The sequence below is a fragment of the Heterodontus francisci genome, chromosome 7 (genome assembly GCF_036365525.1).
Source record: "Heterodontus francisci isolate sHetFra1 chromosome 7, sHetFra1.hap1, whole genome shotgun sequence".
Lineage (NCBI taxonomy): Eukaryota > Metazoa > Chordata > Chondrichthyes > Heterodontiformes > Heterodontidae > Heterodontus > Heterodontus francisci.
The window spans coordinates 105,644,008-105,665,107 of NC_090377.1; the positions used below are offsets into that span (position 1 = coordinate 105,644,008).

General features: G+C 42.3%; 1 protein-coding gene across 1 annotated transcript in view; it reads left to right on the plus strand.

Annotated features, from left to right (window-relative positions):
• LOC137372405 (protein unc-80 homolog) overlaps window positions 1-21,100 on the plus strand; it is a 500,647-nt gene that overhangs the window by 408,143 nt on the left and 71,404 nt on the right. Inside the window, exons 49-54 of the mRNA XM_068036292.1 lie at window positions 3,143-3,313; window positions 3,680-3,772; window positions 6,370-6,588; window positions 7,700-7,900; window positions 18,810-18,933; window positions 19,964-20,089. Of these exons, the coding sequence (XP_067892393.1) occupies window positions 3,143-3,313; window positions 3,680-3,772; window positions 6,370-6,588; window positions 7,700-7,900; window positions 18,810-18,933; window positions 19,964-20,089 (934 nt within the window). The remainder of the gene's footprint in view (window positions 1-3,142; window positions 3,314-3,679; window positions 3,773-6,369; window positions 6,589-7,699; window positions 7,901-18,809; window positions 18,934-19,963; window positions 20,090-21,100) is intronic.

Sequence of the window (21,100 nt, forward strand, 5' to 3'; positions counted from 1 at the left end):
CAGAGAGACAACCAGAATAGCATCCATTACAATTGCCTAGAATTTCTGCCAATCTGTGCCTGATTTTGGGGTGCCAATTCAGCAGGTGGGAGAAGGTAGTGAGCTGGGATGCATTACATTGGATCCTTGTTCACTTAGTGCCTACCCAATTACGACCATTATTTCCAGAAAACAGCACCTGCTTTTCAGCAGGGCATGTAAATGAACATAGGAACATAAGAATATAAGACTTAGGAGCAGGAGTAGGCCATTCAGCCCTTCGACTCTGTTCCACCATTTGGTACGATCATGGCTGATCTACATGTAGTCTCAACTCCACTTTCTTGTCTTCCCCCCATAACCCTTGGCTCCCTTGTCTATCAAAAATCTGTCTTAACTCAGCCATGAATACATTCAATGACCCAGCCTACACTGCTTTCTGGGGAAGATAATTTCACAGACTAACAACCCTTTGAGAAAAAAAAATTCTCCTCATCGCCATCTTAAAAGGGAAACCTCTTATTCTTAACTTGTGTCCCCTAGTTCTAGTCTCCCCAAAAGAGGAAACATCCTCCCCCTATCCACTCTATCAAGTCCCCTCAGGATCTTATATGTTTCAATAAGATCACCTCTCATTCTTCTAAACTCCAATGGGTATAAGCCTAACCTGTTCAACCTTTCTTCATAATATAAGCACTTCATCCCCGGAATCAGTCGAGTGAACCTTTGAATGAAATAATAATGACATGGTGAAATCATACATCCCATTTCTTGTCATTACCACTTGGTTTAAGATGAATGTTAATCACTCCACTATGGCTAGGTGCTACCCTGTTTTCATCTATTTTTTCCTTTTTCTTAGACGTGCCACTTTTGCAATCTGATTTTGTGTCCCCTGAAGGGCCACCCTGTTACCCCTCTCCCTTTCAGGCAGGATACAATGGATACAAGTTTTCAACTTGCCACCTGGGTGTAAACCTGGCATTGAAGATCAGCCACCCTTTGTAGAAACTGCCTGATCTCCATTGCCCTGGCAGCAAGTTGAAAATCTATCCAATGGATTTCCAGTTGGGTTTCTCCTCTACATTTATTTTCTGCATAAAATTACCTAGAAATTACAACACGATAGCAGGCTATTCAGCCCAACATATGTGTATTGGTTTATTCACCACATAAGCCATACAAGTACCTACCCTGTTTCCATGTTTCTTTTCCTTCAACCACCTATCTAACTCATAACCTGTGTAAAAGCTTCTCCTACTCTCTATCCTAAAGCTCATGTTTATTTATTTATTGATACAACACTGAAAGAGGCCCTTCGGCCCACCAAGTCTGTGCCGACCAACAACCACCCATTTATACTGTGCCGACCAACAACCACCCATTTATACTAACCCTACAGTAATCCCATATTCCCGACCACCTACCTACACTAGGGGCAATTTACAACGGCCAATTTACCTATCACCTGCAAGTCTTTGGCTGTGGGAGGAAACTGGAGCACCCGGCGAAAACCCACACGGTCACAGGGAGAACTTGCAAACTCCACACAGGCAGTACCCAGAATTGAACCCAGGTCCCTGGAGCTGTGAGGCTGCGGTGCTCGCCACTGTGCCGCCCACTGCTTATAATCTTATAATATGTTCCTGTCCCCTTATTGTAAACGCTTAATGACTGGAGATAGTCAGCTTCTATATATTGGGCTGGATTTTACCAAGCCCACGACAGTGGGATGACCCGGTCCGATCCTCCCGGCAGCAGTGAGGCTCCGTGGCGGCGCCCCCCCCCCCACCCCCCCACGACTGGGCGACGAAAACGGAAACTAAATATTTAAATGAATGACTTGAATAAATTTAAATAAATCTGAAATCTTCTGGGCCAGATGCGATCTTCAGCGCGCCAGCCATCACTCCCATGCCTTCACTTCCACATCCACGGAAAGCCAACGTGATACTTGTTGGGAGGGGGGAGGAGGTAAGATTTTCAGTGCGGGGTGGTGGGAAGGGTGGGAGATGGAGTCAAATAAATGTAATGGGTGCAGTGGATGGTGGAAAGGGGTGAACTTTAAACTTTGTGCAGTCTTGGCGGGGGGTGGGGATGTGTGGAAGGTCTGATTTAAAAGGTAAGTGTTTTGGGCGGAAGGGCAAATACTTAATGTAATTGTTATTGGGGGTGGGAAAGGGGCATTAAAAATGTATTTGATAAATTTTGGGGGGGATGTATCTTTAAAAATTTAAATGTCCCAGCAGGGCTGACTGCCCTTTAAAAATGGCGCCAGCACCTGCGCACATGCAGCTGGTGCCATTGCCAGCGACGGACAGCCTCCCCCATCCACATGATTTGAGGGGGCAGGCTGCCCTGTCTATTTAAATGAACCGCCGGGCGGGAGATCACAGCAGCTCTTTGGCATGTTTTGAGCTCACCACCGAGTTTGGCAGCAGGCTCTTAAAATCCAGCCAATTGTGTCCCATCTACCTCTGTCAAATCACCATGACTTCCTCTCTGTTCTAAAGAAAAAACCCTGAATTTTTCAAGTCTTTCTTTGTATCTGTATTTTGTCATGGCAGGAAGTATAATAGTGAATCTATGCTGTATATTCTGTATTGTCTCAGAGCTTCCTTACTAAAGATTTATATAGATTCACTGTTAAATATTGCTTTTTATATTCTAGACCTCTTAGCAAATCCCAGTATTTCTAACAGACTTATCCACTTGAGGTGCTACTTTTACGGTCTTTATGTGGACCTGAACTCTCAAATCAATCTGATCTTTCATGTCACCTAGCAATCCCTCATTCAGTCAATCTGCTCTTTCACATCACGCAGCTTTCAACGTGTAATGATTACTTCTATTTTTATGATAAAAGCTACCACTTCATGTTCACTGACATAGAATTTTGTCACTTTTTCCCCATTCAGCATCTTATCAATATGCTATGAGCAAAATTTTAATTTTATTATTATCGGTTCATTTTTGGACATCTGCATAAAGTATCTTTGGAGCAGCAATCCTGGCACTGCACAACCAAGATCAGATTTTTGGCCCCTATATACCTTCACATCTTTTTGCTGTTTAACTGTTTGTCAAAGTAGAATTGGCTTTACCCCTTTGATGTTGCCACACAGGATTTTGTCTGGTTTTATGCTTCTTATTTGTGCCATAGCCTTCAAATGCTGATGGTTCTAGAGGCACTAGTGCCCTGCTACTTGCAGAAACTAAAGAAACAAACCATTCAATTGGAGTCAGCATCTGGAGCACGGGATGAAATCACGGCTATCGCTTCACTTGCCATATCCTTACAAGCTTTGTTATACAGTGTTGAATCTCTCACCAGGTAAAATATTAATCCTGTTCTTATACTATCTTTTCAGTCTACACTATGAGCTGTAATTGTTGTCCTTCTAAATGAAAATTTAACATTTCATAAGCATTTATAGGTTTACGGTGGTTGATATTTTAATTTTAAATTAAGCAACACATCTGTTCCTGTCATTATTTTTAGTGGATTGATGTATGCTTTATTAAATAAGAGGTATTGCATGAACCCTTTTTAGGCATCAAACAAATTAATATGACAATTTTTTCTAAACTAACATCTGTTTTAATCTTTGTGGTTGCTTCAGTCGAGCAATATTTGTTAAAAAAGAAACTTTCTTTGAATTTGTCTAATGTTTGTTTTTTTTCATGGACTTTGGTACAGACCAATGACCGCTCCTCAGATGAGCAGGTCCGACCAAGGTCACAGAGGAGCTCCAACAGCCAACCATGCCATGTCCGGAGGGGTCAACACAAGGTCAGGAAGAACCCGTGATAATTCTTACACAGTCCTTTTCCTTTATAGGCCCAGTGGACTAAATGGTCTCCTAAATAGTAATTTCAATCATTCTATTAATTTGTCTCACTCTTTTGTGGTCTTTCACCATCCTTAATTCCTTGTCTCGAATTTTAAGCAGAAGAACTCAGTCCTAGAGCTCTAAAAAGAGAATTCTAATCCTGCAGAGCATTTACATTACAGTCGACAGCCAACATGCAGTTCATCCCCCATTGATTGCAGTCTGACATATAAATGACCTGACCTGCCTGACACCAGAAACTTATTTGATTGGGTGTCCTAATCTGCCATCAAAACAAAGACTTTGAAAATGTTTGGATTATAAGAACATAGGAACAGGAGTAGGCCATTCAGCCCCTCAAGCCTGTTCTGCCATTAAAAGGGATCATGCCTGATTTGTGTCTAAACTCCATCTAGCCGCCTTGGCTCCCTATCCCTTGGTACCCTTGGCTCGTACAAATCTATCAATCTCAGATTTAAAATTATTAATTAACCTAGTATCTACTGTCATTTGTGGGAGTGCCACACTTCTACCACTATTTGTGTGAAGCAGTGTTTCCTATTTTCTCCTGAATAGCCTGATATTGATTTTAAGGTTACGTCCACTTATCCTCGACTCCCCACCAGCAGAAAAAAATGATCTTTAACCTATCAATTCCCTTCAAAGCCCTAAAAACCTCAAACAGATCATCCCTTAATGTTCTGTGTTTCAGATAATACAAGCTTAGTTTGTATAATCTCTCCTCGTACTCTAATCCTTGGATCTCTCGTAACATTCTGGTGAATCTACACGGCACTCCTTCCAAGGTCAATATATCCTTTCTACTGTTGGATACCCATAACAGTGCACAATACTCCAGATGTGGTCTAACCAGGACCACAAGCTGTGGCAAAACTTCTACCCCCTTTATATTCTACCCCTATAATTATAAAGGGTAACATTCAATTAGCCTTTTTGATTTTTTTTGCACCTGCCTACTACATTGGGTGATCTGTGTACGTAAGTCCCTAAATCTCTTTGGACCGCCATTATTCCTAGCTTTTCATCATTTAAAAATACTCGTATCTATCCATTTATGGTCCAGAATGGCTGACTTCACATTTACCTATGTTGAAATCCATCTGCTACAGTTTTGCCCACTCACTTAATCTGTCAATGTCTCTTTGTAATTATATGCTGTTGTCTATACTGCTTATTATATCACCAATTTTTGCATCATCAGCAAACTTGAATATGTAACTCTTTTGTGTTACTTAAGTCATTAATAAATATAGTGAATAGTTGAGCTCCCAGAACAGATCCTTGTAGACAGAATTAGTCACAACCTTCCAATTTGAGGACATATACATTATCCCTACTCTCTGTCTTCTGCTGCCTAACCAACCTCCTAACCAGTTCAATAATTTGCCTTCAATTCCATTTGCCTTCAATTCCATTTGCTTTAATTTTAGCTAATAATCTCTTATGTGGATTCTTATTAAATATCTTGTGGAAGTCCGTATAAACTACATCTATAGGCATTTCCCTATCTATACGTTAGTTACTTCCTTTAAAAATTCAATTAGGTTCATTAGACAAGACCAACCCTTTACAAATCTCTCCAATCAGCTCAAATTTCTCTAAGTGCTCTGTCACTCTGACCTTAATTATAGATTCCAATAACTTACCCAGAGTCGATGTTAGACTAGCAAGTCTCTAATATCGTGGTTTCTGTCTCTCATCTTCCTTAAATAATGGAGTTACATTTGCAATTTTCCAATCTAAAGGGGCAATTACTGAATCAACAGAGCTTTAGAAGATTATGGTTTAAGCATCTGCAGTTTACTCACCTATTTCTTTTAAAACCTAAAGGTGGAAACCATCAAGTCCTGGGGATTTGTCAATCTTATGATTATGATGCTATCTGATGCACATTGACAAATTCCCTGGCCTGCATTCTGCATGCAAGTAGTCTATTATACTCTAGAGTGCCTTCGGAACCGGTCTCTGACAGACCTTATTAGATCAGGATGAAATGGGATTATAAACAACAAAACAACAGCAAAATAAATTTATATACTTTATAGGGAAGAGTGGTGCATGGAGTTCACTCATTCTAGACAAGAGCAAAAAAATGGTAATATCGAAGTACATTATTTGAAAATACTTGGGATTGATGAGTGACACAATCTCAGATCTTCCTTGCATACCTTTCTGTTGAGAAATGTCTGGCTTCAGCTTAGCATCCCCACCTGAATTCATTCTGTGAAGAAATGCAAATAACAGCCATACAACAATATGCTCCACCACAACACCTCAGTTTTTAAAAAGAAACTTTGTTCATGGAATATGGATGACCATGGATAGGCCTAACTTGTTACTCACTGCTACTTAGCCTGAGAAGATGAGCCTTCTTGAACCTTGTTCTGATACTCCCATAATGATGTTACATGTGAAATTGCAGGATTTTGACCCTCAAAGTCATTAGTTAGTTGTTTGAAAATTGTCGATGATTACAGATGATGTTGAAATTTCTTATTTTACTTTATAATATAACAATATTATTATTTATCTGCAGAGATAACCTACATTTGTTAGAAGAAGGCCAGGGTCTTCCAACTGAAGAATTGGACGAGCGTATAGCAAGAGAGGAATTCCGCAGGCCTCGGGAGTCACTCCTAAATATTTGCACCGAATTCTTCAAGCACTGTGGTCCCAGGTTGAAAATTCTCCAGAATATGGCTGGAGAACCAAGGGTTACTGCTCTTGAACTACTTGATGTGAAGTCACATATGAGGTATACTTTTACATTAAAGGGTTTATACTATTTATTCTAAATTTGCCACCTTAATGTTAAACTGTGTATCTTAAAATCTGCTAATACTGCATTAATGTTATTTTAAACATTTGTCAGAGTGCCGTCCATTTGTGGCTCCATTTCTACTTTGGAAAGGGAATGGAAGAATATGTATTTTGTTCTTGGACAGGATTTACATTATGTTCTTGTTAACTTCGGCCCAGTTTGCTTAAGTATTTCAGGAAAGCTTTTGAGATAGCTTAGTAATCTGTCTAACATCAGTTCAGAAGATTTTTAAAAATTTACATGTAATCATCGTCATATTTTGATTTCTAATCAAGCGTAACAGGTGCCCCTCACCCCTACTTTACAAGAAGAAGAAGGACATTTTCTTGTTCTGTTTAAACTCATTTTCAACAAAGCCATGCAGCTCTGATGTAAGTGAATCTGTTTCAGTAATGTACACAACAATGACAGAATGAATGCACTTATACAGGAATTTTCAGACATTCTCTGTACCCTTACTGTGAAGCCTGTGCAAGAAAGGTACCACATTCTGAAGGAGAATACCATCATATGGTTGTAGATTCAGTCTCCTAGCCTTCTCTCCCGAAGCTACATTATTATGCTCAAAACACTAAATATTGAAAATAACTCAGAATGTTCTTACACCCCTTGAAGAGGTAGAGTGAACCCATAGTATGTTGGGGTGGTATATATGTTTGTGAATCATCAGGAGCCTGTAAAGCTGTTGCCAGAATTGCAGTGTTGGTAGTAATCCCAATCTATCAACTCTCCTGCATCACATAGAGCATCTAGTATCGTGTTTAAGATCCTGCTGTTCTCCTGGATCTTTGCTGTTCATTGTCTTCACTGTAGTGCACAACCCGAGACAGATGTTCCAAGGTCAGTAAGTAAAAAGGAGATATCAAAATAGATCTTGGTAGCGATTGTACGAGATGTCTTCTTTGACCTGAGCACTTGCTCTGTGCAGTTTGAGGACAAGAATTGAATTTACTTTCCTGTTTTGGAAATAGTCAGTTTATTTACAATCTGTGGTTATAGTATACTGTGTACTTTTGAAACAAATTTAACATTTATTGTACCTTAGGTTGGCAGAAATTGCGCATTCCCTTCTAAAGCTTGCACCATATGACACCCAAACAATGGAGAGTCATGGACTTCGGAGATACATCATGGAAATGCTTCCAATCACCGATTGGACTACAGAAGCTGTACGGCCAGCTCTCATCTTAATCTTAAAACGATTAGATCGGATGTTTAATAAGATTCACAAGATGCCAACCTTAAGGTAACTTGTGTTGTAACCTAATAGACATTGAGGCAAATTCTAGTGTAGCAGGTAATCTAATGGCATCTGCAGTTAATTATATTGCCCATGCACAATTAGGTTTGAAAATCTTTTGCATGACAAGCTGCTGAAAGTGAGAGCTGATAACAGCCAGAGGACCATAGATATCTCTCTTCACTAGAGAGAGACAATTGGCGATGTATAGCTTGAGGGTCACCACTCCTCAAGCTTGGGGTAAGGTGAGAAGGCAAGCCTCCATGAGCTACCACAACCGGTATGGGGATTGAACCCACGCTGTTGGTGTCTTTCTGTATCACGCTCTAGCCGTATAACCAACTAACCTAACCGAGGAGGAAGTGTAATTGGGGTAGGTGAATTCAGTGTCAAATCAGGTACATAAAGAGAGGGAGAGAAAGATTCCTAATGCAGTTTTCAGAATACTTATGTAGTTAATTGTCTCATCTGTAAACTCCCAACTAGTGCAGAGATCCTTTAATAATCTAATTATTTTTTTTAAATGGTTTTATTGTGGTTATTGCTGAGATGAAGGATTAAAGAAATTACTAATTCAGCATAACAATAGTAATACAGGCTGGGTTTCAAGGTAAGGAGGAGATGAATATGGGCCCTTTCTTATTCCTCTTTTATATAAGGGTGAATGAACAATGATTTTGGCTCTAATAGGACAAACTCCAGTACAGGTGAAGCTTGTTACAGTAAAATGTGGTATTACAAATGTTCTATTGTAATCTTCTTGGTTATGGTCCAAATTGTTAATGTAACCCTACTATTTACAAAAGGAGGGAGGTGGAAACCGGGGAACTATAGACCTGATAGTTTGACATCAGTAGTACGGAAAATGTTAGAATCTATTATAAATGGTGTGATAACTAGACACTTAGAAAATAATGATATGATTGGGCAGAGTCAACATGGAGTTATGAAAGAGGAATCATGTTTGACAAACCTCTTGGAGTTTTTTGAGGATGTTACTTGCAGCATAGAGAAAAGAAACCAGTGGATGTGATGTATTTGGATTTTCAGAAGCTTTTATGAGGTCATAAGGTCATAAGAACTAGGAACAGGAATAGGCAATTCAGCCCCTCGAGCCTGCTCCGCCATTCAAAACGATCATGGCTGATCTCATCTCGGCCTCAACTCCACTTCCCTGCCCGTTCTCCATATCCCTTCAACCCTTTACTAATTAAAAATCTATCTATCTCCTCCTTAAATTTACTCAATGTCCCAGCATCCACCGCACTCTGAGGTAGTGAATTCCACAGACTCACGACCTTTTGAGAGAAGTAATTTCTCCTCACCTCTGTTTTAAATCGACTACCCCTTATCCTAAAACTATGACCTTTTGTTCTAGATTGCCCCACAAGAGGAAACATCCTCTCTATGTCTACTTTGTCAATCCCCTTAATCATCTTATATACCTCAATTAGATCTCCTCTCATTCTTCTAAACTCCAGAGAGTAAAGGCCTAAAGTGCTCAATCTCTCTTCATAAGACAAACCCCTCATCACTGGAATCAATCTAATGAACCTCCTCTAATGCCACCAATGCAACTACATCCCTCCTCAAGTAAGGGGACCAAAACTGTACGCAATACTCCAGATGTGGTCTCACTAATGCCTTGTACAGTTGCAGCAACACTTCCCTACTTTTATATTCTATTCCTTTAGCAATAAATGCCAAAATTCCATTTGCCTTCCTTATTACCTGCTGTACCTCATGCCAGCTTTCTGCGATTCATGTACGAGGACACCCATATCCCTCTGCACCAAAGCATTCTGTAGTTTCTCTCCATTTAGATAATAATTTGCCTTTCTATTCTTCCGACCAAAGTGGATAACCTCACACTTATCCACATTAAACTCCATCTGCCAAATTTTGGCCCATTCACCTAACCTATCCATATCCATTTGTAAATTTCTTATTTCCTTATTGCAACTTACTATCCCACCTATTTTAGTGTCATCTGCAAATTTGGCTATAGTACCTTCTATCCTTGCATCCAAGTCATTAATATAGATTGTAAATAGTTGGGGCCCAAGGACCGAACCCTGTGGCACCCCACTGGTTACATCTTGCCAACCAGAAAAAGACCCATTGATCCTGACTCTCTGTTTTTGTTGGTTAGCCAATCCTCTATCCAAGCTAATAAATTGCCCCTAACCCCATGTGATGTTACCTTGTATATTAACCTTTTGTGCGGCACCTTATCAAATGCCTTCTGGAAGTCCAGCTATACTATGTCTACAGGATCCCTATGATCCACTTTGCTTGTTACAACTTCAAAGGACTCTAGCAAATTAGTTAAACATGATTTACCCTTCATAAAACCATGCTGATTCTAAATGTCCTGTTATTACTTCCTTAATAATGGATTCTAACAATTTTCCAAAGACAGATGTTGATAAGGTCCCACACAGGAGGTTAGGTAAACAAAATTAGAGCACGTGGGATTGGAGGTATGGATTGAGAATTGGTTAACAGACAGATAACAGAGAGTAGGAATAAACAGGTCATTCTCAGCATGGCAGGCTGTTACTAGTGGGGTACTGCAAGGATCAGTGCTTGGGCCACAGCTGTTCACAATCTATATAAATTATTTGGATGTGGGAACCAAATGTAATATTTCTTGGATAGGCTAAGTGAATGGGCAAGAACATGGCAGATGGAATATAATGTGAATAATACTTTGGTAGAAAAAACAGGAAGGCAGAGTATTTCTTAAATGGGTGAGAGGTTGGGAAGCGTTGATGTCCAAAGGGACCTGGGTGTCCTTGTTCATGAGTCACTGAAAGCTAGCATGCAGGTGCAGCAAGCAATTAGGAAGGCAAATGGTATGTTGGCCTTCATTGCAAAGGGATTTGAGAACAAGAGTAAAAATGTCTTGCTGCAATTGTATAGAGCTTTGGTGAGACCACACCTTGAGTATTGTGTACAATTTTGGTCTCCTTATCTAAGGAACGATATACTTGCCATAGAGGGAGTGCAATGGAGGTTCACCAGACTAATTCCTGAGATGGCAGGATTGTCTTATGAGGAGAGTTTGCAGAAACTGGGCCTGTATTCTCTAGAGTTTCAAAGAATGAGAGGTGATGTCAGTGAAACTTATAAAATTCTTATAGGGTGGATGTAGATAGGATATTTCCTCTGACTGGTGAGTCTAGAACCAGAGGACATAGTCTCAGAATAAGGGGTAGGCCATTTAAGACTGAGATGAGGAGGAATTTCTTCACTCAGGGGTTGGTGAATCTGTGGAATTCGCTACCCCAGAGGACTGTGGAAGCTCAATCATTGAGCATGTTCAGACAGAAATCAGTAGATTTCTGGACACTAATGGCATCACGGGATATGGGGATAGTGTGGGAAAGTGACCTTGAGGTAGATGATCAGCCATGATCTAATTGAATGGCTGAATTGCCTACTCCTGCCCCTGTGTTCCTATGTACTGTCAGCTTAACCCTAAACCATGACAAAATGCCCTCTAATAAGAACCAAGTTGTTACTGTAACTAGCTTATGCTGTACAACAGATTAATTATAAACAGTAGAGGGTAAAGTTGCACAATTTGTCCAATTTTGTTAAAATCAGTGGAAAAGATTGAGGAATTTCAAGCGCAAGTTATACCTAGTGTAAATCTGGTTTCTGCAGTCTTTTACCTTGGTTTAAAAAATCATCTTGCTGGAAGCCAGCCCCACCCATAAAACTGGGCACCCCCCACCTTGATCAAATTGATGAGCATGCCGATGAGTCTCTAGTAAGCACCTTTATAAATGTTTTACAATATTAAATATTTAATTTACTAAGAAACTGATTAGTGTACACCATTGAAACTAGGAAGTGGTTCTATCTTTCAAAAAAAATGTTATTTTCAGTTATTTAAAATCAGGTTACTCACAAGTGATAGACTAGACACTTATTAAAATGCTTATTTTGTGTGATAAACCAAATTTCAGCTGTATTAATAAAACTGCACCAGTTTACCACTCTTAAATACATCAAGGAATATTTCCTAATGTAAGAGGTAAAAATGTTTTAAAGTACTGCTTCATGAAAGATTTTATGTACGTTTGCGATTATGCAAATGAATTTGAGCTGAAACATGAACCATAATTTGACTCTGAAAATTAGTGCAATTTCGAGCACAATTTGTGCATAGATTGCCAAATGTGCTCGAACTGGACACTCCACCTCCAGATGGCAAAAATGCATTATGCTGCAAATCCAGTTTATTAATTAACCTTTTTTTGAATTGCATACTTCAAAATGCACTGAAATAATGTATAACATGAACTAGGTAGTGCACTGGGTTAGCATATTCTCCTTTCAATCCTAGGATCTGATGTTAAATTTATTCCAAACTGATGTGATGAAAGCCTTCTCCTTCTGCCAGCTGTATGGGTTTCATGTAAAATGAGTTTGGCATGAAATTACAAAAGCAAAATACTGCAGATGCTAGAAATCTGAAATAAAAACAGAAAATGCTGATAATACTCAACAGGTCAGGCATCATCTGTGGAGAGAGAAACAGAGGGGGAATTTTATGGAGGCGACGAGGGTCTTGGCCGCAGACTGGAGAGCTGGCGAGAGACCTGCGGTGCCTCCTCCGGGAAGGCCTGTTGGAATTACATGCCAATCAGGCAGTTGAGTGCTCACCGGAAAACCTTTCATGGTATTAGGACTCTGGGGGCGGAAGTCCTTCCTACCGAGAGCTATCTGCCAATCAGAGGCCGGCAGCTGTTTTTCTCAGCAGTGCCAACGGGAGGCAGTGGCTGCTGCGAGAAAGACACCCACCTGAAGCCCAGATCACCAACCGACTGAGGCCACTGGTGAGAGATGGCAGGAGGGGTTTCGCAGGGTGGGGGTTGTGGAGGTGGATTATGTAGGGGGGTCAGCAGCAAGGGCAAGGGGATAGCTCTCAGCAGGCCCCCCCTTCCAGGTGCCGGGTCCCTCAATCAGGCACTGAGTGTCTTTGGACAAGGGATCCCGCCTACCCCCCACCTCGCCGGGAGCCAGCAAACAACCCGCATAGGTTTGCATGTCGTGCTCCCTGCATGACGACAGGCCTGCCCACCATTGAGTTCATACCAGCGGGGGTGGGAAAGGGTATTAATTGCCCCTTAAGGACCTCAATTGGCAAAGGAGCGCGAAGGCAGTCCATGTGCCTTCCCGCTATGGACTTAATCGGGGTAAGGTCCCCACCCGCCACCATCCCACCCGATTAAATGCCCTCCATGCCTGCAAACTCGCCACAGAGGAGAGCATAAAATTCAGCCCAGTGTTTCAGGTCAATGACATTCCTGATGAAAAGGATCATCGGTTGAACCGTTAAGCTGAATTTTTGCCATGGAGGTGGGAAACAAGAGCCGGGTTTGTTTTTGGGTCTGAACCCGCTTCTGGTGGGAAACTGATTAAAGTTAAGGTTTTTGCGTGGTTCAGCGCTTATTTGGTATGGAGGCGGGTTTCCTGTCTAATTAGAGTGGGGTGGGAACGGAGGTGGGTCAGATGAATTGTGGAACTTCATTAGACTCCCCACGGCAGTCATCACTGAGGCTGCTGGTTGTCCTCAGGGAGAGATCTGCACAGCAGATCTTCACAGCACCAGAGGGAATTTTGGGGATCCGGAGGCCTGGCACCCAGGGCAGGGCTGCCCCTTGCTTCATCGATGCCGACCTGGATCTAATGTTGAAGGTCATGAGGGAGAGGAGGTCCGTCCTCTTCCCTGAGGGTGGCAGGAGGAGGCCACCTCATCATGCAGCAGGGGCACTTCTCTGTTCATTGTCATTTCCCTCTATCTCTAATTCTTCCTCTTCCCTCATCTGCTCCTGCTGCACTCCCAGTGAGCTGCCTCCTTCCAGGGCCTCACCATCCTCAAGGTCCACACCTTTCTGGAGAGCCCTGGTTTGGCGAGTACAGCAGACCACCACAATAACACGAGACCCTTGCAGCAGGTTATTGGAGGGTGTCACCCGACTGATACAGACATTAGAATCTCATCTTCAGAAGCTCATTGGCCTGCTTAATGGTTGTCTTACTGAGCAGGTGGCATTGGTTGTATCGCCTCTGTGCCTCTGTCTGGAGGTTCCATAAAGGGTTGATTAGAGATACAGCACTGACACAGGCCCTTCGGCCCACCGAGTTTGTGCCGAACATCAACCACCCATTTATACTAATCCTACACTAATCCCATATTCCTACCAAACATCCCCACCTGTCCCTATATTTCCCTACCACCTACCTATACTAGTGACAATTTATAATGGCCAATTTACCTATCAACCTGCAAGTCTTTTGGCTTGTGGGAGGAAACCGGAGCACCCGGAGAAAACCCACGCAGACACAGGGAGAACTTGCAAACTCCACACAGGCAGTACCCGGAATCGAACCCAGGTCCCTGGAGCTGTGAGGCTGCGGTGCTAACCACTGCGCCACTGTGCCGCCCGTTGAGTAGCCATGTCTTCAAGGGATATCCTTTGTCCTCTAGGATTCATCCACGCACTTTGTGGAGTTGGAGTGAAAATCTGAGGCAGCCAGGATTGGCGGAGGATGAAGGAGTCATGGCAGATTTAGATTTAGATTTTAGATTTAGAGATACAGCACTGAAACAGGCCCTTCGGCCCACCGAGTCTGTGCCAACCATTAACCACCCATTTATACTAATCCTACACTAATCCTGGCAGCTGCCAGGAAAGCGAGCACACATGTGGTGGAAGCTCATGTTGTGGTCACAGACCAGTTGGATGTTGAGGGAGTGGAAACCCTTCCTGTTGATGGATCTCGGCGGCCTTGATGGCCACGTGGGTGCCTTGTTGGTCAGATGGGTGTAATCGATGATGCCCTGCAGCTGAGGAGATCCAATAACGGTGACCTCTGTCCCTGAAAGGCCATGTCTGTCATTAAATGAATGCGCTGTTCAGTTCTGGCAAAAAGGGCGTGAGTGATCAGCGAGATGCAGTAGTGTGCAGCTGTATTTTGAGATGTCACTAAGGTCCACAGCTGATCCTTGGAAGGAGTTAGAAGCTAAGAAGTTCAAGGTCACAGTGACTTTCACGGCCACTGGCTGGGCATGGCGACCAGTGCTGTTAGATGCAAGGTCTTCAGTGATGAGGGTACAGATGTCTGAGACAATCTGCCTGGAGAGTCGCAGTCTCCTTGCAGCACTGGGTCTCGGTCATCTCCAGGTAGCTCCCTCTTCAGCGGTAAATCCTGTGTTCAGGGTTTGGCCTCCATTGCCTTCCTGCTCCTTTTTCCTCCCCTATTCCGTCCTGATGCCAGAATTCTGCCCTTCCTGTGGATGGTGTTGCCTCTCACTGCCACTGGCCCAAAATCTGACAGTCATCCCCCACTGCCATCTGGAGCCTTCCCTCTCTGCAGGTGGCTACCCAGTTGTTCTTGTTAGCCTTGCCCATTGCTTTTCTGCCCCCATAATGCTTGAGGGGTGGTGACTCCATTCAAAGCCTGGACACTGGGTGCCTATTCTCCCTGTCACCTGTGCAGTGCTATTGCAACTCCCTTACCAAGTACCCAGCCCACTTTTGCCCTGCTGCCCTCTTCTCGGGCTGGGGTGATGCCCTGGGGTAGCCATGACTGGCTCTCCTCTTTACCTGCCTCCCTTCAGCTGGCCAGTTTCTGAAGGTGCAGGTAACTCATGCGTCCTTTAAAAATGTAAACATCACCTCTTGACAAGCTCTTAATGAGGTTTAATTGGTCTTAATTGGGAGGAAAGGGGGATACCTATCCCACTTCCTCCCCCCCCCCCCACACCCTGGTGATTATTGCCACGCTGAGAACAATGGCTTGAAATTGACATGCCGCTCAGCGCCGGTATTTTTGACCCCCACCAACGCCCCCCAGCCCACCCCACCCCACCACCCTCCCACCACCTCCGACTTCGAGCAGGGATAGGCACCAACATGTTACAGCAGGGGCATTTGACAAAGTTATTGACTCAATCACGGACATGTGGGCAATTAATGTGTGTTTAAAGTGTACAGCCAATCTAATGCCATCAAAACACAGTCCGATTTAAAACACATTTTTCCCTATAAAGTAAGCATGCAAACATCAATGGAGAACTGCACAACTGTATTAGCTAGCTAGCAAGCAAAATAATATGCAATGCCAATGCAAATTACTTTTGTTGACAGAATAGAGCTCGTTATACCATGTCACAGTGTGGTAGATGGATCTTATCGGATGATCTCTGTGGATTCACACTGTGTCAGAAGTGCAAATTCATCTAATAACCCATGAAATTCCAGGAGAGGATTGTTATTGTGGTTATTGAGATGTGGAAATAGAAAAATCAGCAATAGGAATACAGACCATTTCTCACACTGCTGTTGGCACAAGACAATTTAACCCATGATGGTCAATGTTTGTGCAAATTCTCCACCTGCTTGTAATATGTGTCTGAAGACAGGGAGGCCAACAAAAGGGCAGTGATCTCCAAATCAGGAGAATTTTATTGGATGGAGCAGACAGTACTTCAGAAGAGTCTGTAAAATAGAAAAGCAAATGACAGAAAGATTAATGGTAGCTATCTAAGACTAATTTATTCATCTAGACAGGCTGTTAAACTATGTCCTGGATTCTAAAATACAGTAACAACAGCATCTCTCATGGACGAAATGTCATTTACTCAGCAAAGCTAGTGCCAAAATTAGATAAACACAATTACAAATAACGAGCACCCTTCAGTTCCTCCAAAAAGCAATTATCTTAAATTCACATGTCTATTTCTCAGTCTATCACTGTTGATTCCAATTCAGCTCTGACAAGATCATTATTAACAAAAAACTTTTCTGAAAAAAGTTGAGCAGTTGTTATTGCATGTATTATTCAGTTACAAAATGTTTCGTCACTATCTGTAAGATTGTACTCCAAACTAATCAATTTATGTCCAAGCCAAATCTCTCTGTATTGCTCCCTCCCTTCTCTGTGTCATTTCCCCCGCCCCTGTGTCAACTGCCCCTCATGTCGTAGCCCCCCCATGTGATACACCCCTCTCTGTGTTGTCCCTGCTCTCTCTGTCTCCCTCTCTGTCTCTCTGTCCCCCCCTTCTCTCTCTCTCTCTGCCCCCTCTCTCTCTGTCTCCCCCTCTCTCTCTGACCCTCTCTGTCTTTCAGCCCCCCCTGGCCTCTCTGTTCCCCTCTCTCTGCCTCCCCTCTCCCTCTGCCTCCCCTCTCCCTCTGCTCCCCTTTCTCTCTCTATCTCCCCCTCTATCTCTGTTCCTATCCCTCACCAAAGCTGCCCAAAGTTCGGAAATTCCGTTCCCACTCTCTGCACCAGTCTGCTGTGAAACTGACAACTGCAATTTTTTTTTTAAAGCCTGTCTGGTGGGAAAGAAGAAGCCAATGACAAATTTCTCATCCCTGAAGTTACCAGTCACAGACTTCAAAAAATGTTACCATAGACAATGGTGTCCATGTATGGACATGATGCTGCCCCCTGCTTCAGGGGGTCTCAAAAATTAACTCTGTTTCTCTCTCTGCAGATGCTGCCTGACCTGCTGAGTATTTCCAACACTTTCTGTTTTATTTAGTATGAAATTAGTTGTCTTGCCCAGAGCGTAAGGTTGATACAGTTAGCTAAGACGAGAACTGAAAGATACCTGGGTTTTCCCTAATGCATTCCTAATCAATTCCACATAGAGTGTTAATGTGGGCATATCCACTTCTGTATGTTTATGCGCAAGGTTGAAATTTTACTTGAAGCTGCAGCTGTCTCTTCAGATTCAGCTGTTGCCTAACTTTTCTAAACACGAAATTCACCAAATAACTATTGGCTAAATTTTACAAAGAATATCAGCCTCCTCAACCCATGCTCCCATCAAGTGAAACCCTTCAGCAAGACTGAATCCTTGCAAATGTACCCATTGTGCTTAATACCATCAGATTTCCCTTGTCATTGCTCTTGTTAAGCCAGAGGTTATTTTGTTCGTTAACAAGGAGTGTTATACAACATAATGTACAATGGGGTCATTTGCAAGCTGGGGTGGGGGAAGCTCAGTCATATTAACTCCTAGGCCTTTTTTAAATCATCTAGGGTAGTCTGCTATCCAAAACCAACTGAAGTGACACAGGATCAGTGGACGGAAGCAAAAATTGGACATCGGGGACGCAAGAGAATGATCCCCTGTATAAAGTTAATGCTGGATATGAGCTTTGGAAAATATCATTGCAGCACCAATGACATCATTGGGCTGTGACTTTTCAATGTAAAATAAACCTCTGCCTGCCGGCCGGTGGTGGGTGGCCTTCCCGTGCTTGAATTAAGTAAAGGTGGTAGGTGGTAGGGAGCATGCCAGGAACACAGACTGACAGCCTTCTACCTCAACTTCCCAACCCTTTCCCCCACACTATCTTAACTCCAGCCCACATTGTTGCTGTTGTGCAGGGGAGGGGTTTGTGTTAAAATCTGCCCCAAATGATTTACAACTTGATAGGTTTTTCTGAGGTGTCTGCTGCCCCGTGAAGGGCACAAAGCATACTTCCTGTGGGGAAGTATTTTAAATTAGCACATTGTGCTAAAGGCTAACTGCTGTTGCTCAGTGAAGTTCGTCTCCAGATCGGTTTCCAGGTTGGGAGAGGCCGGGTTATCAAAGGCAGGAAAAACCAGCAGGAAATAACTGATTTACCTTCTGTTTCTTATACGTTTTAACTGATTACTCAATTATGATTTTTTTTTAAGAATATAATATTTGAGCCAATGGCTGCATGCATTTATATACATTTTGCATATGAGACACTCAAGTCTGCTACTTTGAAAAGTGACAGACATGTTGGATGCACGATTCCTAGCTATGTGTTTATGGTTGTAAGTGTGATAAATTAGCATAAAACATTGGAATATTTTGTCAGATTCTGGTTGATTTTGAACTTTGTTTCTGCAGGCGCCAGGTGGAGTGGGAGGCTGCCAGTAGTTTAATTGAAGGCATTTGTTTAACGCTTCAAAGGCAGCCAATCATTTCATTCCTACCACATCTCAGGTCATTGATTAATGTTTGTGTCAATTTGGTGAGTAGCTGGTAAGCAGTGAGATTTAACCAATGCGTGACGAACTTTAATAATATCTTTAAATATGTTAACAGACCTCTTCCAATGATGAGTTGAGGAAAAAACACCATCCAGTCCAACGCGGAGTCAAACAGACCAGAAAGTCCCAGCTTCAATTCCCAGTCTGTGCTGATTTATCTGATCTTGGATGAGGTAGCAGTTGAAGCAAGGCAATTGGTCTCAGACTATTCGTCCACACTCCCTGCTCCTTAATGTTTTTCAGTAACCTTTGCTGGAAACCCATATGTGTCTGGATATCAGATGAAACCAGGTTTGGAGGCAATGGCTGAATATCTCACTGGCCTTCAAAGAAGAAGTTAACTGACTGCCACAGAATCATATCCCAGCAAAAATCATCATCCTCGGTAGAGAAAAGGGGGAGAAAATTTATAACAAAGATGATACCATGGCTGTAACCCATGTCTTCTTGGGTACATTTGATAGTTCTTTCTTTCTGTCTCCAATTCTGTGCTCTCAACTCCCATTTGCTCAATGCATTGACTGAACAGACCTCTACTCATGCATACTTACAGCTGGAGTCATTGGAAACAAATAAGAGCAGGACATCAAGGCATTTTTCCCATCCTTAATGCCAATTTATTGAGATACATTGTAGCACGCTCAGCAATTGGGGATCAATTCTGGGAGCTACCTGATCTGTATGGCTCAGCTAATTCTGTTGCTGAGGCATCACAGCAGCCCCGTTTACATCTAAAGCATAACAATAGAGTAGCAAAAGCAATTCACAATTTCTGTTTAAAAGAAATTATTAAACAAGTGAGTTGAATAGTTTAATACTTCTAACTATGAAAATGAAATAGGACAGTGTACAGCATGCATTCCAATTATAATAACATAAAGGTAGAAAGAAAGCATACTCCTATTTTCAGTTATTTACAGAAAAGTATTAAACAAAAAAATACAAAAGACTTAACGAAATGGTTCCTTTCTGAATTATCACAATATAAGTTTTTTCATTTGTTATTTATAGGTAATGGGTGTTGTTGGACCATCTAGTGTTGCTGATGGTCTACCTCTTCTACACTTGAGTCCATATCTGTCTCCTCCTCTACCTTTCAGCACAGCTGTCGTTAGGCTTGTGGCATTACAGATTCAGGTATTTTTAATTTGTTGCTTAAAATCATGAAAGTAAAATTTCCTGGGGGTGTGAGGGTCTCACAATCTCCCACTAACTACAATAGAAAGCCTGGAGAAACAGCATAAATGCATATTTGTATAATTTTTCCAAAGTTTCCACCAAGGTTAGATTGGAAGATTGGGAGAACCCCGTGTACATTCTATCCCCAGTGGTACTTTGTACAAGCAGAACACTATTACTGGATGTTCAAAACAAAACATTATATAAAGACTCTTATGACCAGGTAAGAAAGGTGTCTAGGGGTCCCTCTCAGCCTTCACCTGGTCTTACTGTAACAGAGTTTAATTTTAAACACGCTGTGTTTTTAGCTCCCTCTTGGTAAATCCTTGTTCACTGCTTTCCAATTATAAGGCAAAGAAACCAGCACAAACAGGTTTTCATAGGTTCAAAGAAAAGAAGGTTGAAATTTATGAAACAAACTCTAATTCGGTTGACGCCTACGGATATACGACGCGCCCGCGCTAGCATGCATACACGATACACACGTGCAAATAGAGACAGAAAAGAGCAGAAGAAAAATAAAGTGGAAAAGTTTGAGGCAATATCTAAAGAGTTTTTGTACGGTTCTTCAAACTCACTGTAGAGTCCTTGATTGTAGGTATACCTTGCTTTTCGTTGGGCCCCAGTATTATTCTTAAACCTTGTTTGCTATAGGAGACTTTTCTCTCTTGGTGTTCATGTGTCTTCAATGGATTCAGAGGCTTGTGAGAAAGAGATGGGAGCAGACAGCAGAGATCTTATCAGTCCAAGAGCAAACAGTCTTTCTGAGTTCAAACTCTCTGGAGCCAGTTCAAAAGACCCCTGGAACAACCAGTTAGTTATGTGACCATCTGGTCCAACCAGTCCTGGCTCCTGTGGATTGCATCACCCTAGCAGGCCCTGGAATGCTTCCCCACCCCCTCACTGTCTGGTGATCAACATCCATGGTGGGTTGAATGTGTCAGGGAATGATCCTTAATCGACACAAGA